Source organism: Cervus canadensis, chromosome 22 (assembly GCF_019320065.1).
Source record: "Cervus canadensis isolate Bull #8, Minnesota chromosome 22, ASM1932006v1, whole genome shotgun sequence".
NCBI lineage: Eukaryota > Metazoa > Chordata > Mammalia > Artiodactyla > Cervidae > Cervus > Cervus canadensis.
This window is the reverse complement of record NC_057407.1, coordinates 9649223-9672094: the sequence shown is the minus strand read 5'-3', so window position 1 is coordinate 9672094 and position 22872 is coordinate 9649223. Positions and strand designations below refer to the sequence as shown.

The 22872-nt window shown below is 58.1% G+C and overlaps 3 protein-coding genes across 16 annotated transcripts in view; all 3 read left to right on the top strand.

Annotated features, from left to right (window-relative positions):
- Positions 1 to 8: 8 nt before the first annotated feature.
- Positions 9 to 11427, top strand: USP19 (ubiquitin specific peptidase 19). Of its 13 annotated transcripts, none has more exons than XM_043442263.1 (27): positions 9 to 198; positions 1732 to 1991; positions 2259 to 2297; positions 2481 to 2609; positions 2696 to 2829; positions 2910 to 3212; positions 3333 to 3555; positions 3680 to 3836; positions 3929 to 4000; positions 4102 to 4217; positions 4320 to 4540; positions 4624 to 4819; positions 4896 to 5029; positions 5139 to 5297; positions 5381 to 5491; positions 5944 to 6054; positions 6138 to 6239; positions 6949 to 7089; positions 7187 to 7305; positions 7503 to 7640; positions 7736 to 8049; positions 8149 to 8259; positions 8351 to 8567; positions 8646 to 8798; positions 8891 to 9051; positions 9132 to 9310; positions 10289 to 10793. In XM_043442263.1, exons 2-27 carry the CDS (start codon positions 1868 to 1870, stop codon positions 10514 to 10516), a joined length of 4092 nt encoding a protein of 1363 aa, XP_043298198.1. In that variant the 5' UTR covers positions 9 to 198; positions 1732 to 1867; the 3' UTR covers positions 10517 to 10793. The 13 variants fall into 13 exon arrangements, with proteins under 13 accessions (XP_043298198.1, XP_043298199.1, XP_043298197.1 ...); XM_043442264.1 differs by lacking the exon at positions 10289 to 10793 and adding an exon at positions 10938 to 11427 and having other exon boundaries at positions 10 to 198; positions 3333 to 3549; XM_043442262.1 differs by lacking the exons at positions 9 to 198; positions 10289 to 10793 and adding an exon at positions 10938 to 11427 and having other exon boundaries at positions 1737 to 1991; positions 2913 to 3212; positions 3333 to 3549; positions 4326 to 4540.
- Positions 11428 to 13680: 2253 nt separating this feature from the next.
- Positions 13681 to 21288, top strand: QARS1 (glutaminyl-tRNA synthetase 1). Its single transcript, XM_043441881.1, has 24 exons — positions 13681 to 13923; positions 14069 to 14216; positions 14586 to 14695; positions 14838 to 14913; positions 15126 to 15190; positions 15742 to 15795; positions 15921 to 15981; positions 16322 to 16393; positions 17314 to 17399; positions 17570 to 17656; positions 18098 to 18197; positions 18313 to 18391; positions 18467 to 18575; positions 18675 to 18805; positions 18913 to 19005; positions 19118 to 19255; positions 19343 to 19430; positions 19520 to 19663; positions 19771 to 19875; positions 20042 to 20134; positions 20249 to 20376; positions 20470 to 20536; positions 20611 to 20736; positions 21150 to 21288. Exons 1-24 carry the CDS (start codon positions 13807 to 13809, stop codon positions 21198 to 21200), a joined length of 2328 nt encoding a protein of 775 aa, XP_043297816.1. The 5' UTR covers positions 13681 to 13806; the 3' UTR covers positions 21201 to 21288.
- A 1214-nt stretch (positions 21289 to 22502) lies between these two features.
- The window catches only part of QRICH1 (glutamine rich 1), a 41396-nt gene continuing 41026 nt past the window's right edge, over positions 22503 to 22872 (top strand). Inside the window, exon 1 of one of the 2 annotated variants that reach the window (XM_043441870.1) lies at positions 22503 to 22640. The gene's annotated coding sequence lies outside the window, so the exon portion shown is untranslated. The remainder of the gene's footprint in view (positions 22641 to 22872) is intronic. The other variant, XM_043441872.1, reaches the window with a different exon arrangement.

Here is a 22872-nt window from a genome sequence, read left to right as displayed (position 1 = left end):
TCACCGGCCCTGCGTGCAGCCACCCGCGGCCGTAACTGGAAGTCGAAACAAAACAAGCAGCTTAGGTGGTGGCGGCGGCGGCGCCGGGACGGGGGAGGGGCGCGCCGGAACCGGAACCGACCTGACGCCGGAACCGGAACCGAGAGCGGGTTGCCAAGGCCCGAAGAGGGCTGGCGGCGGCGGCGGCGGCCTCGCTCGGTGAGTGGGGCTGGCCGCTGCTCGCCTGTCGCGCCGGAGCGGGGAGGCCGCAACGCGGGCCCGGGGCGGCCTGTTCAAGGTCACGGGCCGGCCAGTCTCCACCCCTCGAGTCCGGCGGCCTGCCGGGCCCGCTGCTGCAGGCGGGGCCGTTACACTCAGCCTGTGGCCGGCCGGCGGTCTCCGAGAGGGTTGGCGGCGAGTGAGGGCGGCTTCCTGGAGGAGGTGGTGGTGGGCCTGGGGTTCGGAGGCTGGAACTGGGTCGCAGCCCGGCTGGGGCACTGGTCTGTGGTCAGTAACCCGGCGCGGCCGGATTAGGCCACCTTGGGTCTCTAGGCAGCCCCTTTCCCTCCTCAACGTCCCAAGAGGATACGGGAGGGACGCGACCTTCAGCTGGGGCCTGGGAGCAAAGAGGCGGAGGATGTTCATCCCTCGACTCTGGATCTGTCGTCATTGGAGATCCAGCCCACCAGTCCCACATCTGACCCGTAGAAGAATCTCTTCCCGCCCCCGACATTCCCCCGCCCCCCCACTCACACTGGGGAACACAGACTGGTCACAATCTGTCCTGCCACTGTCTCAGGCCGTGCTGTGGGCTGCCAGGGATCCTGGATACACGCCTCCTTCATCCCCACCCTCATCCCCACCCTTATCTTAGTTTTGAGAACTTTATTTTGGGTGGAGAAATAGCCCAGAATCCCCTTGCGGGTCTGTGGGAAACTGGGTAGAAAGTCTCTAGCTCAGAGCTGATGAGGGGGCGGACCTGGGAAGGAATGGAATAATGTCTGTTTCAGTTTCCATCTCAGGGTGCCTTGAGGTGGGGATATTGCTGAAAGGGAAGTGTGACATCTGAATACCCTTTTCATCTTAGCTTTTGCAAGCCCCTCTCTGCATAGGACAGCAGCTGGAGAGAGGAATCTCTTCAGACGTAGGGAAAAAAGAAAACAAAAACCAACCAGTGCATTGAACCAGGTTCAGGGAATGGTGGAAGCTGTCATGTGGCAGGTGGGGCACCTTAACCTGAAGACCGTGCCTGGGCAGTGGTAGCACCTGGGCTGGGCCTGTTTTCAGCTAAAATGCCTGGTCCTCCTGCTGTTTAATTGTCTGTCTCCTCCTTTCCTGGCTTCCTCCTCCACCTCCTACTTCTCGGGTGGTGACTAAGCAGCCAGTGAGAGTGAAGGAAAAGTGAGCACCCTGCTCAGAGTGCCAGCCCTGTGGGCTGGAGCCATGGCTCATCTCCAGATTGATGAAGGAGCCTGGTCCCGGGCCATAGCTGCCCTGACCTGGCTCCTCCTCAGTGGGGCTTCTCTCTGTGGGTCTGTACGGCAGCATCTAGGAGGCTCAGCTAGAAGTGGTTGCTCCTACGTGCGTTATTTATTCCCCCTTAGGAACCGTCTGAGAGTAGCCAGGGCTGCCTCAGGTATTGGAGAGACACTGCTCTGTAGGGTTAGACGTGTCCTAGGTTGCCGAGCCCTGGGTGTAACCAGGGAGCAAACTCCGGCCCTTGGTAGTGATTACTGGTCCCCTTCTTGTTAGGCTGTCTGTTCCTTGCTGGAGAATTTGTCCACAAAGAGTTGCCAAGATAGCTGGGCCAGGAAGAAAGCGCCGTAGCCCTGACCCAGACGCCGTTGCTGACCCCGGGGCGCTCTGGCTGTCGACCAAGCGGCTCAAGATGTCTGGTGGGGCCAGCGCCACAGGCCCAAGGAGAGGGCCCCCAGGACTGGAGGAGGCCACCAGTAAGAAAAAGCAGAAGGATCGAGCAAACCAGGAGAGCAAGGATGGCGATCCTAGGAGAGGTGGGAGTGGCATTCCTGGGACCCTTGTGGCCTTTTCCTCCTCCCTTCCTATTGAGTGTACACGTGGGGGGTTGGGAAACGACTTTTTTCTTCTTCCTCCCATTCTCGTCTGATGCTGAGAGATGGACCGGTGGCAGGCTGGGTACAGCATCAGCTTTGAAGTTTGTAGTACTTGACTGAAGTCTTCAACATGGTGTTTGGTGGGGTGTTCGAGTCTCAGAGGCTGCCTGTCCATCTTCGTTTCCCTATTCTTTCCTTTGTTGTCAGGGTCAGCATTCACTCCTCGGGAGGAGCAGACCAAAGAGGGTGAGTAATGAATAGGCCTTTTGGATGCTAGAGTGCTTTGGTTGGTGGGAGAGGGGTGGTGGGCACCATGGGGGTATAGCTCTTATCTAAAGCAATTCCATTAGGGCTGGGTGTCTGGTACCTGCTGATCCTCAACAGAAGCTCACGGAGACACTCACAATCTTTTCGTCACTCCCTGTAAAGACTTAGGGCTCGATTGGAGGCAAAGTGCTGATGAGGTGATTGTCAAGCTCCGTGTGGGAACAGGTCCCGTGCGGCTGGAGGAAGTTGACGCTGCTTTCACAGACACAGACTGTGTGCTGCGGCTCCCAGGTACGTCCCTCTGCTCCGAGGCCAGCAGTGTATGTGAGCCTCTTGATATCCCCTGCCCCAGCTGACTCCTGTCACTCTGTTTCCAGATGGTCGGCAGTGGGGTGGTGTTTTCTACGCTGAGATAGAGAGTTCTTGCACCAAAGTGCAGGCTCGCAAAGGTGGCGTCCTGCAGCTGTCACTGCCCAAGAAGGTGCCTCTGCTTACATGGCCCTCTCTGCTGGTAAGTTCCAGAGCGGTGGGAGGGGAGAAGCAGGGATCCCCAGTGTAGTTGACAGAGCCTGACTGCTGTATCTCTGGCAGAAGAAACCTCTAGGGACCCAGGAGTTGGTGCCAGGGCTGCGGTGCCAGGAGAATGGGCAGGAGCCATCTCCCATTGCCCTGGAGCCAGGCCCTGAGCCACGGCGGGCTAAGCAGGAGGCCCGCAACCAGAAGCGGGCCCAGGGCCGTGGTGAGGTAGGCGCTGGGGCTGGTCCTGGGGCCCAGGCAGGGCCCAGCGCCAAGAGGGCCGTGCATCTCCGCAGAGGGCCAGAGGGGGAAGGGGCCAGAGATGGCCCTGGGCCTCGGGGTGATGCCCCCCCATTCCTGGCTGAGCCGGCCACCCAGGTGAGAGTGGGGTGCCTGCTTGGGGGTTGGGAGGTGAGGGGGAAGGGTGTAGACTCCAGTGGAGAGGGAGCTGCCGGCCAGACCCAAGGCTGATCCTGCCCACGATCTTGCCACGAATAGGCTGAGGCTGAGGAACAGCTCCGTGTACCACCACTGACCCCCCAGACCTGCCTCCTGGGCTCAGAGGAGAATCTAGCACTTTTGACAGGAAAGAAGGCAGGAGTCCCCAGGAGCGACCCAGTGTCCCCTACCATGGCCCGGAGCAGAGACCCTGAGAAGGACGATCGTTCCAAGGAGGAGATGGCAGTGGCCGCAGATGCTGCAGCCTTGGTGGATGGTAAAGGTGGGGCTGGGGTTGGGCAGGCCGAGCTCGAGCTGCAAGGTGGGTGGGTGTGGGTGGGGAGGAAGTAGAAGAGGAACAGGCTGGAACCTGTCCTGGGTGGCACTGAGCTGTGGTCTCAATGTAGAGCCCGAGTCCATGGTGAACCTGGCATTTGTCAAGAATGACTCGTATGAGAAGGGGCCGGACTCAGTGGTGGTGCACGTGTACGTGAAGGAAATCCGCAGGGACAGCTCTCGAGTGCTCTTCCGCGAGCAGGACTTCACGCTTATCTTCCAGACCAGGTGGGTGGACGGGCAGAACCGGGGCAGACAGTGTGCTTCAGGCAGGGCAGTGTGTCTCACGTTCTTTCTCCTGCCCTGCCCCGCCCCTGCAGGGATGGAAACTTCCTGAGACTGCACCCGGGCTGTGGGCCCCATACCATCTTCCGTTGGCAGGTGAAGCTCAGGTGGGTGGTGCCCTGTCCCACCGCCCTGCACGCCTTGTCCCTGGGCCATCTGGCCCCACAGCCCTTCCACTGGAGTTCCTGAGTGCAGCCTTCCCCTGCAGGAACCTGATCGAGCCCGAGCAGTGCAACTTTTGCTTCACGGCCTCTCGCATTGACATCTGCCTCCGCAAGCGGCAGAGCCAGCGCTGGGGGGGCCTGGAGGCCCCAGCTACACGAGGTCTGCCCACGAGCTCCCTTCATTGCCCGGTCCTTGGGACCCGGACCCCCATCCTCTGCCACATGCTGCTAACCACCAGCCCCCCCATTCCCCCTTTTTAAGGTGCAGTGGGTGGTGCAAAGGTCGCCGTGCCGACAGGTCCATCCCCCCTGGATTCAGCCCCACCGGGAGGTACACCCCATCCCTTGACGGGCCAGGAGGAAGCCCGGGCTGTGGAGAAGGAGAAACCCAAGGCTCGATCTGAGGACACAGGCCTTGATGGGGTGGCTGCCCGCACCCCCATGGAGCATGTAGCCCCAAAGTCAGAGCCACACCTGGCGTCGGTGAGAATCTCGGGGTGCAGAGGGCCAGGGCTGAAGGCTGGAGAGCTTAGGGCTGCTCTCTCATGCTTCTCTTGCTCCCACAGCCCAAGCCCACATGTATGGTGCCTCCAATGCCCCACAGCCCGGTGAGTGGAGACAGTGTGGAGGAAGAGGAGGAGGAAGAGAAGAAGGTGTGTCTGCCCGGCTTCACTGGCCTCGTCAACCTAGGCAACACCTGCTTCATGAACAGCGTCATTCAGTCTCTGTCCAACACGCGGGAGCTGCGGGACTTCTTCCATGGTGAGAGCTGCTCCTGGAGCCCAGGGACGGGGGACACTTGCCCCCGCTCACACCTCTGCTGGGCTGCTGTCCCTAGACCGCTCCTTCGAGGCCGAGATCAACTACAACAACCCCCTGGGGACTGGTGGACGTCTAGCCATTGGCTTTGCTGTGCTGCTCCGGGCGCTGTGGAAGGGCACCCACCATGCCTTCCAGCCCTCCAAGTTGAAGGTGATGTGTGGCTACTCTTCCCCTTGGCTGGAGAGGGCGGGGAGGGCCAGCCAGCCAGGAGCACAGTGGGTGCTGGGGCTCCAGGCTCACACCTTGCCCCTGTGTCCAGGCCATCGTGGCGAGCAAGGCCAGCCAGTTCACAGGCTATGCCCAGCATGATGCCCAGGAGTTCATGGCTTTCCTGCTAGATGGGCTGCACGAGGACTTGAACCGCATTCAGAATAAGCCCTACACGGAGACCGTGGACTCAGATGGGCGGCCTGATGAGGTCAGAGTTGGGGCAGAGGCGCGCCTGTGTCCCGCCCGTCCCAGCCCCTTGGTCTCCTCGGCCCTCACCACTCTGCTCCGCAGGTGGTGGCTGAGGAAGCCTGGCAGCGGCACAAGATGAGGAATGACTCTTTCATCGTGGACCTGTTTCAGGGCCAGTACAAATCGAAGCTGGTGTGCCCCGTGTGTGCAAAGGTGTGATGGGCTCCCTAGGGAGAAAAGCACCCCCTAGTTTGTCCTGGTTAGCCTAATCGGAATGGGCTCAGGCACAGGTACCTTTAGGTGCTGCAGGGCACAATTTGGGCAAAGAAGCTCAGGGGAGGCCTGAGGCCCTGTGTAGGCTGCAGAGGTCAGGCTGTGAGGGCTTCCTGATGGAGGGGAAAGCGCTCTTTGGGTGACCTGAGATGGAGTGGGGTATGGGAAAAATTGGAAAGGCACATGGGGTGCGAGTGAGGGGCCCGGCCGAGCAGGGCCTCCAGTGTCAGAAACAGGGATTCTTCTCTCCTGCCAGTCCTCCTGGTCCATCCAGCATTCTTAGCCTGAGGCTGGGTGGTGAGGCCTGAGAGCCGTCCGCAGGCCTGGGTCGGGCGCTCTGGGCACGAGCAGCCTGCTCCCCACTCCCTCCAGTGGCACCTGTGCCTTTGCAGGTCTCCATCACTTTTGACCCGTTCCTGTACCTGCCGGTGCCCTTGCCCCAGAAGCAAAAGGTTCTCCCTGTCTTCTATTTCGCCCGGGAGCCCCACAGCAAGCCCATCAAGGTGAGAACTTGGCCCGTACTTCCAGGCTACGGCTGAGACCCTGGCCTCCCTCCCCCATGGACTCGCTCCTCTTGTCACCACAGTTTCTGGTGAGCGTCAGCAAGGAGAACTCCAGTGCAAGCGAAGTGTTGGACTCCCTGTCTCAGAGTGTCCACGTGAAACCTGAGAACCTGCGTCTGGCTGAGGTGTGTCTGTCCTTCCCTGCCCCTTATGCATAGGGACGTGTGTCTGTTCACAGCATGCAGATACGTGTGTGCAGTTGTTAGCATCTGTATGTGTCCGCGCAGACGTGCATGTGACTGCACAGACAGGCGAGGTGCTGCGGGATGAGGCGTGGTTGAAACCAGGCACTTGGGCGATGCACCCGAGGTGCCCTCAGTTCCCCGCCATCATCTGAATCTACTCCCCTGCTTGGTGTTGGCCCCCAGCTGCTCTTCTTCAGATGAAGAGCTCGGGCCACAGGAGTAGCCATCCACCAGCTCTGGTTCTTCTCCGTTGTGCTTCTCCCTCCTGTTTTCCCCGATCTGTGTGCTGCTGCCTGGCAGTCTCCTGTTCCTTAGCGGGGTGGAGGTAGGGGCACGCCTCTTGGAAGGTGGCCCCTCCAGAGGAACCACGTTGCAGTCTCCATGGGGCCCACTGGGTGAGAGCAAGGTTGAGGCCCTTGGTGTGGAGAGCTGGTACAGTTCATACCTGTCCCAATCCTGATCTTTCATTCTCTCTGCGTACCAGGCTCCTTACTCCATTGGGCACTGAGGCTGCTGCCAGTGGAGGCACATATTTCTTACCCCTGACCTGTTCTCACAGACCCAAGATCAAGGCCAGATCTTGTGGTTTGGAGCAGGGCTAGGGGAAGCACTCGTCCTCCCATCGGATCTGTGTGTTCTCTGTCCCCAGGTGATTAAGAATCGCTTCCACCGTGTGTTTCTGCCCTCCCACTCACTGGACACCGTGTCCCCGTCCGACACACTCCTCTGCTTCGAGTTGCTGTCCCCAGAGTTAGCCAAGGAGCGGGTGGTGGTGCTAGAGGTACAGCAGGTGAGTAGGGGCCACCCTGCTGCCCCAGAGTCCTGGTGGGGGCGGGGACGGCCTTCCTGCGCCTCCTGCCCTTGCTGAGCCAGGCCACCCACCCTAGCGCCCCCAGGTGCCCAGCATCCCCATCTCCAAGTGTGCAGCCTGCCAGCGGAAGCAGCAGTCAGAGGACGAGAAGCTGAAGCGCTGTACCCGATGTTACCGCGTGGGCTACTGCAACCAGTGAGGACTCCCGCGTTGCCCCGTCCCTGCTCCTGCTTCCACCTACCACCCTCCCTCTTGTCCACATAAAGCCTGGGTGTCTTAAGTCCTCTATCTGCCCCCATCTGCCACCACTCTCCCAGACCCCTGGGAAGCTGGGCTGGCCCTGGTGCAGAGGTGGGGCTGAAGCCCCCTCCTTCCCTCCACTTTCCTTCCAGGCTCTGTCAGAAAACCCACTGGCCTGATCACAAGGGCCTCTGCCGCCCCGAGAACATCGGCTACCCTTTCCTGGTCAGTGTCCCCGCCTCACGCCTCACTTACGCCCGTCTCGCTCAGCTGCTAGAGGGCTATGCCCGGTAAGTGCCCAGGGGCTGGGTTCAGGTGGGGTGGAAGGCAGAGGCGCCGGCCGTACTGGTCTGGATTCTTACTGGCTTTTGCGGCCCGTCGCCAGGTACTCTGTGAGTGTGTTCCAGCCGCCCTTCCAGCCCGGCCGCATGGCCTTGGAGTCCCAGGGCCCTGGCTGCACCACGCTACTCTCCACTAGCTCCCTGGAGGCTGGGGACAGTGACAGGGATCCCATTCAGCCACCAGAGCTCCAGTTGGTGACCCCTGTGGCTGAGGGGGACACTGGGGCCTCCCGGGCATGGGCATCCCCTGATCGGGGCCCTGTGCCCAGCACCAGCGGCATTTCTTCTGAGATGGTGGCCAGTGGGCCCATTGAAGTTGGCGCCTTGACTGTTGGTGAGAGGGTGTCCCGGCCTGAAGGTAAAAGTCTGCTGAAAGGCTCTGGGGTAGGGAAGGTGGAGGAGAGCTGGGTCAGGCCATCGTAGACAGGAGAGCTCCGATTATCGTGTCCTTTCTCAGCTGCCGTGCCCGGGTACCAACACCCAAGTGAAGCCCTGAGCGCCCACACTCCCCAGTTCTTCATCTACAGAATTGACGCATCCAACCGAGAGCAGCGGCTAGAGGACAAAGGTGTCTGAGGCCGTCAGGCGCGGGAGCCCTGGCGTGGGTTGGGCCGGTGGCTCTCCACAGTGGCGTGACTCCCCTCCCTGCCCGTTTCCAGGAGACGTCCCACTGGAGCTGGGGGATGACTGCAGCCTGGCCCTGGTCTGGCGCAACAACGAGCGCCTGCAGGAGTTCGTGTTGGTGGCCTCCAAGGAACTGGAGTGCGCTGAGGACCCTGGGTCTGCGGGCGAAGCTGCCCGCGCCGGCCACTTCACGCTGGACCAGTGCCTCAACCTCTTCACACGGCCGGAGGTGTTGGCACCTGAGGAGGCTTGGTGAGGGCAGGGTGCCTGGCAGGTAGGGGCGGGGCGCCGGGCGCTCCGCCGCCCTGACGGTGCCGCATCCCCTCTCAGGTACTGCCCCCAGTGCAAACAGCACCGCGAGGCCTCCAAGCAGCTGCTGCTGTGGCGCCTGCCCAACGTGCTCATCGTGCAGCTCAAGCGCTTCTCCTTCCGCAGCTTCATCTGGCGTGACAAGATCAACGACCTGGTGGAGTTCCCCGTCCGGTGAGCGGCGGGCCCTGCTGCCCGCAGTCAGGGCTGGTGGTGGTAGCGGCGGGGTGGGGCACCTGCTGACCGCTCTCGGGCCGGCCCCACAGGAACTTGGACCTGGGCAAGTTCTGTATCGGTCAGAAAGAGGAGCAGCTGCCCAGCTACGACCTGTACGCCGTCATCAACCACTACGGGGGCATGATCGGCGGCCACTACACCGCCTGTGCGCGCCTGCCCAATGACCGCAGCAGCCAGCGCAGCGACGTGGGTGAGGGCACACGCACCGACAGGATGGACGGGAGGGGCGGTGGCGCGGGCCCTGTTCACACTCTTCCCACCTCGCCGTAGGCTGGCGCCTGTTCGACGACAGCACGGTGACAACGGTAGATGAGAGTCAGGTGGTGACGCGTTACGCCTATGTCCTCTTCTACCGCCGGCGGAACTCTCCCGTGGAGAGGCCCCCCCGGGCAGGGCACTCTGAGCACCACCCTGAGCTGGGCCCTGCAGCTGAGTCCGCTGCCAGCCAGGTGAGGCACGGGCAGGCTCCGCAGGCGAGGGGGGCCCAGCTCTCAGATGTGCGGGGTGTGGAGCACAGCTTCCTCTCCTCCAGCCCCTGAAGCCTTGGGCTTTTTAAGCCACAGATGGGGTTCCCTTACATTGCAGCCTTAGCCAGAGCCATTACAGGCTGTAGGGACACTTACAGAGGTACATACACGCCAACACGTGGCCACTGGCATGTGCATCAAATACAGGCCAGGAGCTGCTGCAAACTTCACCGGGCTGTGAACGGACTGTTCCTGACACGCCTAGCTTTCCCTCTGCCGCTCTCCACACGCTGACCCACAGACCCTCCCTTAAGACTGTTCCCCGAGTTCTGAGGTGCACTCAGGCCAGGGCTGCGCCAGCAGGCCATAGCCTTGTGTGGCCGTCCCCCTCTCTGCGGTGGGCATCTGTTCCCGCTGGGCCTTCAGAATCTTCTGTCTCTCTTGCTGATGTGGGTCCCAGGCCTGGTTGGTGGGCACAGCCCAACTCTTCTCTGGACTAGTCTCCTCCTGGCGCTCCTTTCCCTTGAGCCCTTTAGGCTCAGACTCTGAGACCATGATCAGATCTGCACGTGGGTGGGAGGGAGCCAGGACATGACTCTGGGGTTGGCAGTTATGTCCTCCGTGAACCAGTCACCTCTGTGGGGAGCCTGGGCTAAAAAACTGACCGGCTAACCCCCAACCCTAACTGCACCCCAGCGGGGAAGCTGCATGTCCACTGGGGAGTGTCCTGAGGCCACAGTGCTGTCTGGGTTCTCCTGTCGTGGCGCTCTCAGTCTCAACAACCTGGCGAGTGACCCACTTGGCTCCTGCTTGCCCTCTCTGCCGCCTGACCTGGGATGTAGGGGGTTAGCGCCAGTTACCTTGGGTGGGACTGTTGTGGCCAGGGGTCTTAGGGACACTGGGTCTCCCTTCCCCCTCCCCCCTGCCCTGGGTGCTGATGGCCGTTTCCGCACACCGTAGGCTTCCCGGATTTGGCAGGAGCTGGAGGCCGAGGAGGAGCCGGTACCCGAGGGGCCTGCGCCTCTGGGTCCCTGGGGGCCCCAAGACTGGGTGGGCCCCCCGCCACGTGGCCCTACCACACCAGACGAGGGCTGTCTCCGATACTTTGTTCTGGGCACCGTGGCAGCTTTGGTGGCCCTTGTGCTCAACGTGTTCTATCCTCTGGTATCCCAGAGCCCCTGGAGATGAGCTCACCGGCAGGCAGCTGCTGTGAGCTGGTCCACCTGCCCTCCCTGCCAGGCCACGCCTGCCTCTGTGGTGGGGACCGACTCGGGGCTCAGTGGGTGCCCCTGAGGGGACAGGGTGGGGACTGTGGCTCTTGCAGGGGCAGAGCATCCAGGGTGGGTATCCTGTCCAGCTGTCTGTCCGTTTGTCCTGCTGCTCCTACCCTTGACCTGGGGCTTAGCCCTACCCAAGCAGCTTCTTGTATTTAAAGTGTTAATAAAGCGAGACTGTTCAGGCCCGATCTCGTCTCTCTGTCTCAACGCCGCTGCTGTCTGCGCCTGCCTTGGGGCCCTCCCCTGGGTGCCAGGGCTCCAAGCCAGCACCCCTGGGATGCCAGGCGGCATACTGGGCAGCCCCCAACCCCTGTCCTCATATTCTGTTGCAGGGACTAGGCCCTGGCCAGGCCCCCGAGGTGGCCCCCACGCGGACAGCCCCTGAACGCTTCGCCCCCCCTGTGGACCGCCCAGCCCCCACCTACAGCAACATGGAGGAGGTCGATTAGCAGGTCCCTGGCTGGTGGGGGGACTGGGTTTGTGGGATCCCCCACAGAGGGCCAGCGCTTTGCCGCTTCTCCTTCTCTAACCTAGAGAACACTGGCTTTGTCAGTGGGGAGTTGGGGGGGAGGATTTGAGGGTGGAAGCCTCACAGGTTGGGACCTCTTGTCACCTTGACCCCCCCACCCCAACCAGTGGGCCTTGGCTTCTCCAGCCACCCCCAGTGCTGCGTGATTTGATTCTCAGTTGTACCTTCGGTTCTTTCTGACTCGCATTATAAACGTTATAATTTTATTCTAAAAAACTGTAATTTTTTTTTGCATTTTGGAAGTGATTGCTGCTGTTTAAATATATTTTAAAAATAAATGACAAATAAGCAGACTTAGTCACTGGTGTGTGTGTGTGTGTGTGTGTGTGTGTGTGTGTGTGTGTGTGTGTGTGTGTGTGTGTGTGTGTGTGTGTGTACGTGCGCAAGTGAGTGTGTGTGAGTGTGTGTGTGCGCAAGTGAGTGTGTGTCAAAGATCCTGTAAAGTGCTCTGGTCTGAGGAGATGATGAGGTTCCAGTTCAGGCCCTTTGGGTCATAAAGCCAAGCCCCAGTGCCAGCAGATGTTTGGGGCCTGACTTCTGCCCTTTCATTCCACTGATTCTGAGTCCTGCCTGGAGGCAGCTATGGTTGGCAACATCAGTACCTCAGACCCAAGCGGTGGACTGTACCCCATGAAACTCCAGAAGCTGACAGCATGAGGTAAAAGGTGTAGGCACTGGGGCTGACAACCAGATAGCAGGTCAGGAAGGATTTGTTGGGGAACAGGAAGGACATGTGGGCGGAGGAGAAGTCCCTCCTTTTCTCAGGTCTTTCTTTGCTGTAGTTTGCAAAACATCTGGATCCCTTGGGAGAATAGAGCAGGAAAAAAACTGGCTTGTGGGGAAGGAGACCCTGCTCCACAAGGACAGGCAGAGAGGACCAGAGTGACTCTTAGCTGGTTTCCTGTGGGAGGGAGGGTGCAGGCCCCTGCCAGGCCATTTCCTCCCTTGATTCCCTGAGACTTTGGCTTCTGGCAGGTATCCCAGGCTGTTTGCCCACAGTGGGTCAGCAGGCTTGTCCCAGCACACTTGCCTTTGTGCACACATGCTGCAAGGCAATGGCAAATCTCATGAGACTTCGTCTCCAACAGTGCAGGGTTAGGAGTGGGTATCTCCAGCTGGAGGGGGATGGGGAGGCAGGTGTTCAAGCAAGCCAGAAAGAGTGTAAGGCCGGGAAGGGTGGGGCAGGGCCCTGCATCCGCGGTGGTCCATCCCTGCCCCCAAGCCTGAGGGGTCAGTCTTATGATAAGCTCAGCATGTGGGCCCTGCTAGTACCCTTCAGCCTTGGCTGGAGTTAGCGGTGGTAGTGAGCAGGAGCTCCTGGAGAAAGCTAACTCTGTGACCAGAGTTGGTTATTTTCTATTGGAATAATAGCACAAGGACCATGTGGGGTTACTGGTCATGGAGAGGGGCCTGGAGAGCTGGGTGTGAGGCCCTGCAGTAATGGTGGAATTGCCAAGCTGGGTGTTGGTGCCACTGCTGGAGGGAGGGTCTGCTAGGTGTGGGCTTCAACAGGATTGTCCTGGGCCTTCACTGGGTGCAGCCCCAAGTGTCTGGACCCTGGTGGTCTGCATGTGCTGGATGCACTGCTCAAGGGGCTCTTTCCACCTCTGACCGTAGCCCTGCTGCTGAGCCTGCCCCATGACCCTTCCCCGGGCCAAGCCTCCACACAAGGCTTCTGTGAGCCTCAGCACTATGGCCACTGCTGCTTCTGCATTATCAGTCTATGCCACAGGGACCTGTCTGTAGGCCTGGCTGCTGGATTGTGCCTCTTCCCATGCACTGCTGGGCCTTGCTGGCTGTTACCTGGCTTTTCTCCTTGTTTCCTCCTCTGTCCCACCTTATCTCAACTTTGATAAAACATCCTGTCCAACACCTAAAAATGAATTTCAAGGTCTGATCTTGTGGTTTTCCTGACATGCATGCTTTGGTAAGGGTGCTAAGTATGACAGGTTTTTTTTTCTTTCGCTACACTGTGTGGTTTGTGGGATCTTAGTTCCCTGACCAGGGACGAAAACCCAGGCCTTCACCAGTGAGCTGCAGAGTCCTAACCACTGGATCACCAGGGAATTCCCAGAGAAGATTTTAAACCAAATCATCACAGAACTTTTTCAGGTCCCTCCTGGCCAGGTGTGTGCCCAGCTGGGTGCTCAAGAAGTGAAGTGCTAGACTATTGGGGTCCATCGATGGGCCATTTCAGACATTCTCTGTGGAGTCTTGGACAGGATTTCCCGGGCTTCATTTTGTTCAACTGTTTCCATGACAACTCCAAAGCTGTGACTCACGTCAGAAAGATGATAGGGACTCATATTCCCAAGAACAGAACTGGGATGGTCCCGAGGGTTCCAGGGCTGAAAGGGAAAAGTCGAAGAGCAAAGGGCCATGTCTATGTTTGCTTCCTGATTCGCGGCAAAGCACCTCCTAAAAGTCCGGTCGCCGCTACCCCTTCTTACCACTTCTGGGGACCCGCAGCACGAAGACGGAAGTGAAGCGCCCGGAAAGGCCTCCCTCTGCCCTTTAAATGGAGCTAATAACCCTAGAGAGCCCCGCCCCCTCCCGCCAAGGAAGGACACTATTGGGTCTCCCTGACAGCATCGCTCTCCTATTGGTCCGTGGGCTACTGCCAACGTGCAGATTGGCCCCCAAGTTTTCTTTCGGTTTCCGGCGTCCCAGCAATGGCGGCTCTGGACTCCTTGTCGCTCTTCACTGGCCTCGGCCTGAGCGAGCAGAAGGCCCGCGAAACGCTGAAGAACACGGTTCTGAGCGCGCAGCTACGCGAGGCGGCGACCCAGGTGCGAACCTGAGTTCCTGGCCCCGGCTGCCGACTGTGCCCCAGCGCAGCGCCGGGCCGGGTCCTAAACCCAACCAGCCCACCTTGTCTTGCTCAGGCTTTTGTTACTGGGCGTGGGGCTTATCACTGACCTCTCTGACCCCCAGGCGCAGCAGACTCTGGGCTCCTCCATTGACAAGGCTACCGGGACCCTGCTTTATGGCTTGGCCTCCCGACTCCGGGATCCCCGGCGCCTCTCTTTCCTCGTGAGCTACATAGCCAGTAGGAAGATCCACACTGAGACCCAGCTGAGCGGTGAGACCCCTCCCTGACCTGCGCTTCCACCTCAAACTTCTCTCAGCCCAGACTCCTTTCTGTCCCTTTTGACAAGTCCCTCGGTGTCTCTCTAGATTACTAGTTCTGCCTTCCCCTCTAAACCCAGGCCGTGGCACTGACAGATGGAGAGGGCCACCTCCGGTGAGACTGACTTAGAGAAACCTAGGTCTGATGAGGAATTTCCCTCAGAACACATGCTTCTTTCCTGAGGCCTCAGAGCTTCTCTGGAGGGGCACGACTTAATTTCCCAGGAGCCAAATTTATTGGGGTTTCCTGGATGGATTAGGGTCCTGTCTTCCTATTTCTTGGAGCTGAGATGCCACAGATTCGTTCGCTCTTCTTTTTCAGCTGCCCTTGAGTATGTGCGGAGTCATCCCTTGGATCCCATCAACACTGCGGACTTCGAGCAGGAATGCGGTGTGGGCGTTGTGGTGACCCCAGAACAGATTGAAGAGGCTGTGAGTCTTTCCCCAGCCATCAGTTGTCTCCTTAGGACTGACCCTGAACAGGAGTGGCTCAGCTTTTCCAATCAGGAAGACCCCAGGGTGAGGGTTTGGGTTCCCGGAGCATTTCTGAACCACACCGTTTGGCTTTCTGTAGGTGGAGGCTGCCATAAATCGCCACCGAGCCAAGCTCCTGGTAGAGCGTTACCATTTCAACATGGGGCTGCTGATGGGTGAGCAGGGCCTGGGGCAAGGGACTATGTTCTTCTCACTGGACATGCCTTTTCTTCTGGGGATGAGTGAGAGGGAGGTGGGAGGAGGAATAGGAGCACCTTAGAAATGGTCTCACTCTGGTTTCTGAGGTCAGCCAGGTCCTTTTCTTGGGAAAGAGGATGGGAAATGTCCTGCTTTGCCTTTCTGCATCTCCTTTTGTCCATGTTTCTAGGAGAGGCTCGGGCTGCACTCAAGTGGGCAGATGGCAAAATGATCAAGCACGAAGTAGACATGCAGGTGGGTGCCTCTTTCAGCTGAAGCAGGCACAGGCCCTGCCAGAACGTCAAGTCCACTGAGGAGTACACGGGGGTGGGAGGGGACGAGAGCCTATTCCTGTTCTGATGGTGGATAGTAGTGCCTAGGGTAGAGGGGGAAGCACCTGGCGGACAATCAAAGACCCGGGCCCCTGGGTTATGCTTAATTTGGGGTGAGTTGTTTTACTCTGAACCTCAGTTTATTCATCTTGTAAATAGGGGTGATGTGGCCTTCATCTCAGGATGCTGGCAGAGAATCACAGGAGGGTGATGGCTGAGGTAGATGGCTTACCTCGATGCTGGGCCCACAGTTCTTCTGTGTAAATGGCTGTTTCTGTTGCCTGAGCCTAATATGGATCCTCAGGAGGGAAAGAGTATTTGAGGCCACAGAAACACGTGAAGAGCAGAGGTGGGATGGGCTAGGTAGGTTTTTCAGGGCGGTACTGGTGGATAGGCCCAGGAGCCCTTTGGTGGGTGTGTGGGTGGGGTCAGTCATGGGGTCCTGTCCCAGCTCTGACTCTGGTCTCTGCTTAGGTCCTCCATCTCCTGGGTCCCAAGACGGAGACTGACCTGGAGAAGAAGCCCAAGGTGGGACTGAGCATGGTCTGGGGGCCCTGGGGATGAGGTAGGGTAGGGTGAAACTTCAGGCTGGGGAAGGGAGTATCTGAACCCAGTCATCCTAAGACCTTGACCATCTTTTGAACTTCTCTCAGGTGGCAAAGGCTCGGCCAGAAGAAACAGACCAAAGGACAGCAAAGGATGTGGTGGAGAACGGTGAGAGGCTTGAGGCTCCTGTCGCATTCAACTCCCTGATTTCTGGGTTTTCCACCTGGTGGATCCTTACAGCCCAGTCTCAGGCCGTCGTTTACTCAGCAGTCTGTCTTCTGCTGCAAGACTGGAATTTCTGGTGTTTCCTTCCTTTCCTTTACTCAGAAACTAGCCAGAGGAGGCCTGAGGAGTCTGGCCGTGTATCTCTTATTTTTGGGGTTGGAGGAAGAGGGGACTGCTTGGTTCTGTTCTGGTTACAGCATATGGGTACTATTGCAGGCACCTCCTTGAGCTGGATGTGATAGCTGTATCCAGAGAATGAGTTTTCCTTGGTTCTTCTCTGTAGGTGAGGCTGTTGTTCAAACCCTGTCTCTGATGGAGCAGCTCCGAGGCGAGGCACTTAAGTTCCACAAACCTGGTGAGCAGGCAGATTGAAACTCTGGGGAGGGCTGGATCTTGTTTTTCAATTTTATTGATGTGTAGTTGATTTTTAATGTGTAATTTCTGCTGTACAATAAATTGATTTAGTTATATATTCTTTTTCACATTCTTTTCCTTTATGGTTTATCATTGGATGTTGACTATAATTCCTTGTGCTGTCCCATAGGACCTTATTGTTTGGTCATCCTACATATTACCGTTTACATTGCTGATCCCAGGCTCCCATTACTTCTCTCTCTTTCGCCTCCTCCCCTTTGGGAACCACGAGTCTGTTCTCTATGTCTGTGAGTCTGTTTTGTAGATGTGTGTGTTTGTGTCGTTATTTAGATTCCACATGTAAGTGGTATCATATGGTATTTGTTTTTCTGACTTTCTTCACTCAGTGTGACAGTCTCTTCAAGTCCATCCATGTTGCTGCAAATGATGTTATTTCGTTCTTTCTGATAGCTGAGTAGTATTTCATTCTATCTCTGTACCACATCCTCCTGATCCATTCATCTGGCGATGGACATCTAGGTTGTTTCCATGTCTTGGCTATTGAATGTAGCCAAGGTAAGGCTATTAAATGTAACCAAGACAAGGCTATTGAATGCTTTGAGTGTAGTGGTGCGTGTATCTTTTCAAATGATAGTTTTGTCTGGATACATGCCCACAGTTTTGTCTGGATACATGCCCACAAGCGAGATTGTTGATTCATATGCAACTCTTGTTAGTTTTTTGAGGAACCGCCATTCTATTTTCCATATGGCTTCACCAGTTGACAGTCTTAATATTGTAAGAGAGGCTCTTTTTCTTGTGGAGGGCTGGGTCTTAGTAGCAGTTCTTATAGCCAAGTCCCTGGGGTCAGAAGCCCTGGGCTGTAGCCTGGTGTCATCAGGCTTGTTCTGGCCCTGGCAGGTGAGAACTACAAGACCCCGGGCTATGTGACCACTCCTCATACCATGGATCTACTGAAGCAGCACCTGGAGATCACTGGAGGACAGGTGTGTGGCAGTATTGGCAGGCAAACTATGCAATCATCACTTGACTGCGGCTTGGGCTGCCTACATGCTACTCCACCTTACCTATCATGATGGTCTCCCCAGGAAGGTTCATCCTTTAGTGTAGTCTGAGCTCTGACCTGCATCCTCTGCTCCCATTCCCCTAATCTCAGGTTCGTACCCGGTTCCCGCCAGAACCCAATGGAATCCTGCACATTGGACATGCCAAAGCAATCAATTTCAATTTTGGCTATGCCAAGGTGAGTGTGTCTGGGGACCCGGCAAGCAGGGTGACTGCTTGCTGCTCACATGAGCATGTACCAGAGGGGTGTCTGTCCCTACTTTTCTTGCTGCTCCCATAAAGTGTCGCAGAGCAGACAGAGGCCTTGAAAGGGATACCTTGAAATGTGTGACAGATATCTCAGAATCCACCCAATTGGGCTCATTTAGAAAAAGATCTTGGTGAGGCAGTAAGTTCAAATCTGGGAAAATTCCCAGTGCCACTTCTCGGACTTAGGATGAGGCTGTGTTGTAGCTCACATTAATATGAGATGCCTTGTTTAGGGCATTTAGATACAGGAAGATGAGTGAAAGATATTTTCAATTCTGACATGGGTGAGCTCTGAGAAGGTCCCAGTTTGATGAGCTGGATTGTAGGAGCTGATGATAATGGGAGCTCACAGATGCTGCAATTCTCCTAGGCCAACAATGGGATCTGTTTCCTGCGCTTTGATGACACCAACCCTGAGAAAGAGGAAGCAAAGTTCTTCACTGCCATCTACGACATGGTGGCCTGGCTGGGTACGGGCTGGGGAGGGCCTGGGCCGAATTGATTATCCATGGGCCTCTCCCTGGGCCACAGCCTGCCCTTGGGTGTTCCTGACTGGTTGCTAATAACTGTGCCATTGTCCCCCAGGTTACACCCCTTACAAGGTGACATATGCTTCCGATTATTTTGACCAGCTGTACGCCTGGGCCGTGGAGCTTATCCGCAGGTGAGGCCACAGTATGGAGCCAGACAGGCTGACCAGGGTGCAGCCATGCTGGGTATTCACACCCCTTCCTCGTAGGGGTCAGGCCTACGTGTGCCACCAGCGAGGAGAGGAGCTCAAAGGCCACAACCCATTGCCCTCACCCTGGAGAGACCGTCCCACAGAGGAGTCGCTGCTGCTCTTCGAGGTGGGGATCTGGAGGTGCAGGTGGGTCTGTGTGGGCCAGAATGCTGGGAATGAGATGCCATCAGGCTGAGTTGCAGCCCGAACTCTTGTTCCTGCTCAGGCAATGCGCAAGGGCAAGTTTGCCGAGGGTGAGGCCACACTGCGGATGAAGCTGGTGATGGAGGATGGCAAGATGGACCCTGTGGCCTACCGTGTCAAGTACACGCCACACCACCGCACAGGGGACACCTGGTGAGCGTGAGCTCGGGGTGGACTTGCAGAGCTGTGGAGTGGCGGGGTGGGCCATGGGTCGGGCAGAGCGGGGCTGGATGGTGGGGCCCACTGCCTGTGCCCTGCAGGTGCATCTACCCCACCTATGACTACACGCACTGCCTCTGTGACTCCATCGAGCACATCACCCACTCACTCTGCACCAAGGAATTCCAGGCCCGGTGAGGGAGCTGGGCCCGTGGGGAGGGTAGGGCCAGTGGGGTTCCAGCAGCCCTTCCTGCAGTCTCTCCCGGGGTGGAGGTGGCTAGCCCTGACTCTGCCCTCCCTCCTCAGACGCTCCTCCTACTTCTGGCTGTGCAATGCGCTGGACGTCTACTGTCCCGTGCAGTGGGAGTACGGCCGCCTCAATCTGCACTATGCTGTCGTCTCCAAAAGGAAGATTCTCCAGCTGGTGGCAGCTGGCGCTGTGCGGTACGTGTGGCTTTTTGGCTTATTGAAGGTTGGCGGTACTAGTAGCATGTGCTGCCAACGGTCTTTTCATCCCCTCCTTGCCCACAGGGATTGGGACGATCCCCGGCTCTTCACGCTCACAGCCTTACGACGCCGGGGCTTTCCGCCCGAGGCCATCAACAACTTCTGTGCTCGGGTATAGCCCAGTGGTCTGGGTGGGCAGCTAGGGGCTGAGCACAGCAGTGGGTGGTCATGGCTGCAACTGAAGCTGACCTCTCCTGCTAGGTGGGAGTGACAGTGGCACAGACCACAATGGAACCACATCTGCTAGAAGCCTGCGTGCGTGATGTGCTGAATGACACAGCCCCTCGGGCCATGGCTGTGCTGGAGCCATTACAGGTGGTTATCACCAATTTTCCCGCCGCCAAGGTAAGTCTCCTTCAAGGTGTGTGTGTGTGTGGGGGGGGGGGGGGGTGCACCTGGATTTGGATGTGGGAATTCCAGTGCCTAGTGTGACTCAGACACTTCTGCTCCAGGCCTTGGACATTCAGGTGCCCAACTTCCCAGCTGATGAGACCAAGGGCTTCCATCAGGTTCCCTTTGGATCCACTGTCTTCATTGAAAGGATGGACTTCAAAGAGGTGAATTGGGGGTGGGGTGAAGGGTCCAGTTTGCTTCTGAGCTCAGTCCTGAGGGCCCATCATCCCTCTTCAAACCAACCTCTGCCAGACATAGGGGTGGAAGAAGCCTCTTGTACCTGCCTGACCCTTGTAGCCTCTTGTTGTTTCTCCACCTTCCTACCTCTAGGAGCCAGAGCCAGGCTATAAGCGCCTGGCATGGGGCCAGCCCGTGGGCCTGAGGCATACAGGCTACGTCATTGAGCTGCAGCATGTTGTCAAGGTGAGAGCCAGCTGCAGGCTTCCTGCTGCAGTGCTTGCTGGGGTGAGGATCTGGTGCAGCCTGCTGTCCTGGTAATGGGGTCCAAGTCTGATCGCAGGCCCCGTGACTTCCCAGGGCCCCAGTGGCTGTGTGGAAAGCCTCAAGGTGACCTGCAGGCGTGCAGATGCTGGTGAAAAGCCCAAGGCATTTATTCACTGGGTATCACAGCCTCTGACATGTGAGATCCGCCTCTACGAGCGACTGTGAGTGAACAGAGCTGGGGTTGGAGCAGGTTATGAGATGGGCATTGCTTGCTGTGGCTGCCCAGCACAGTCTGACCTTCACTTTGACTACAGATTTCAGCACAAGAACCCCGAGGATCCTGCTGAGGTGCCTGGTGGATTCTTAAGTGACCTGAACCCGGTAGGCTCATGGGATATGGGGTGAGGGTGGTGGGTCTTTCTGGCTCGATAGCCACCTGAGTTCTCTGCCCACAGGCCTCGCTACAAGTGGTGGAGGCTGCGTTAGTGGACTGTTCTGTGGCCCTGGCAAAGCCCTTCGACAAGTTCCAATTTGAGCGCCTTGGTTACTTTTCCGTGGATCCAGACAGCAACCAGGGACAGGTGCTTGAATTTACCTTTCCACCACAATGCTGGTGGTAGCCGCCATTCTCCATGCCAAGCACTATGCTGACATTTCCTTACTTAATCCTCCCCACCTGTGGTGGGATCCATGTTCCACTGAGGAGGAAATAGGCTCAGAGGTTAAGGCCGCGCACAACATTTTCTATGAACCCTTCCTTACTTATTCCTCAAGGTAGGAGGCTGGCATAGGGATTGTTACAATTCTTATAAAATGGAGACCCAGAGCCAGCCAGTCCTTTAACCAAGTCAAAAAGTTATTGAGAACTAGAGTTCTTTGGCCCTCAGCTCCTCTGGGATGAAGTGAGGGTTGGAGTGGGGTGTCTGGTGAGACCCACCCGGGCCTCCTGGCCTGGTTCGGGTTTGGTGGTCATTCTTGCCCTTCTGTCCTCCAGCTTGTCTTCAACCGAACCGTCACACTGAAGGAGGACCCAGGAAAAGTGTGAACTGCAAGTCCTGTGGACCTACCTCATCCCTTTGGAGGCAAGGGGTACCCAGACTCCATGTCAATAAAGAACAGCTAAATCCCCTGGAGTCTGTATTCTCTCTCTGCTCTCCTAGCACCCGAGGGCCTTAGAGTCCTGCCATGGGGTGGAGGGCAGGTATGCTGCACACAGAGCAATACTGACAGCTTTGAAATCACCGGGGCACTTGCTGGTGCTCCAGGGCAGAGGCCTGGGCTTGACTGGACACCTTCTGCATCTAGTCTGAGGGAATGGAGGGTCCTGGATGCTGCTGCACCGTCAGAAGCCCCGTGTCAGAGGAACATAGAAGGTTTGTGTCTGCCTGCATGCCTAGGCAGATGGAGAGGTCTGGCTCCTAGTCCAATCATCCAAAACTATTGAGCACTTGTTATGTGCCAGGCACAGTGGAATGAGGAAGACCTGTGTGGTGGCCTTCTAAATTCACCATCTAGTTGGGGAGGCAGAGGGTGACCAGGCATTGTGCTGAAGACATGGCCCTGGGGCCTGTGTGAGGCTGATCCGGGGTTCTTGATCCAGCCCTGCCTCAGAAGACTATTCTCAGGACGTGCCTCCTGAGGGGAACCCCAAAGGACTAGGGGTTTGCCAGGAAGGAGGAACAAGTGCAAAGGTCCATAGGCCTTTTTAAGAAAGAGTATATGGCAGTTTGTTCCCCTCTGGGGCAGTGTGGGCTACTGGTGAGGCCCGCGTGTGCCTGCAGCTTTAACACCCTCCACATTTTCCCTGTATACAAACACCAGGCTACCCGAGGCCCGCTTTAAGGTGGACTGGGCTGCGGAAGGTTCAATTAGGATGACAGCAGATGGCGGGTGAAGCGTGGATCCCAGATGCAAGGGACTCCTGGAGGAGAGTGACCTGGGGCTTCCCAGGTGGGTTGCAGCTGGAGGCGCCGGGCCTAGGTCAGAGGTTGTGGGGGCCACCTTAAGTAAGAGGCCGCTCTCCGCACCGCGTGAGGCTGCGCTAAGGAGGCCCAGGCAGGCGGCAGAAGGGTCCTGAGACTGAGCTTCAAGCCCCGGCCTGCCCTGGCTCCAAGGCTAGGCCGATCTCCGGCCCTGGCTCCGCCCCACATGGAGGGGCGTCTGAGGGCGGGGCGCTCCGCCCTACACCCCAGGCTCTTGCCGCTACTGCAGCCCTAGGCTCGGCCTCTCTCCTCGGCAGAAGCGTTCCCTTTAAGTCTGGCCAGGAGGCAGCCTTAATTCTCGCGGGATTCGACGCACCAATTATCGCGAGAGAGGCTTTCGGCACTCATTGGCTGTGAGGGTTGAATGTAAGATGGCGCCCAGGGAGCTGTGAGGGGAAAATCCTGTCGGTCTTGGAGCGGCGACGGCAGAACCGGGGCCCCGAGCGGTGCGGCGGGGCCAGCGGGTAGAACGGCGGCGGTGGCGGCGGCGGCGACGTCGCCGGGTGAGGACTCCAGTGGGGGCAGGGATGCAGCGGGGTTGCGGGCCTGAGACAGTGGGCCCACCCCACACAACGGCGGGCGGGGGCGGGCGGGCCGCTGCCGCTGGGCCCAGGAGACCTCGGGGCGGCTCCGGAGCCGAGAAAGTCCCTGGGCTCGCGCGCCCCCGCCCCCTGTATGGGGGAGGGGCGGCTCGGGGATTCGGGTGGGCGCGGCGCGCGAATGCGCGCTGGTGGG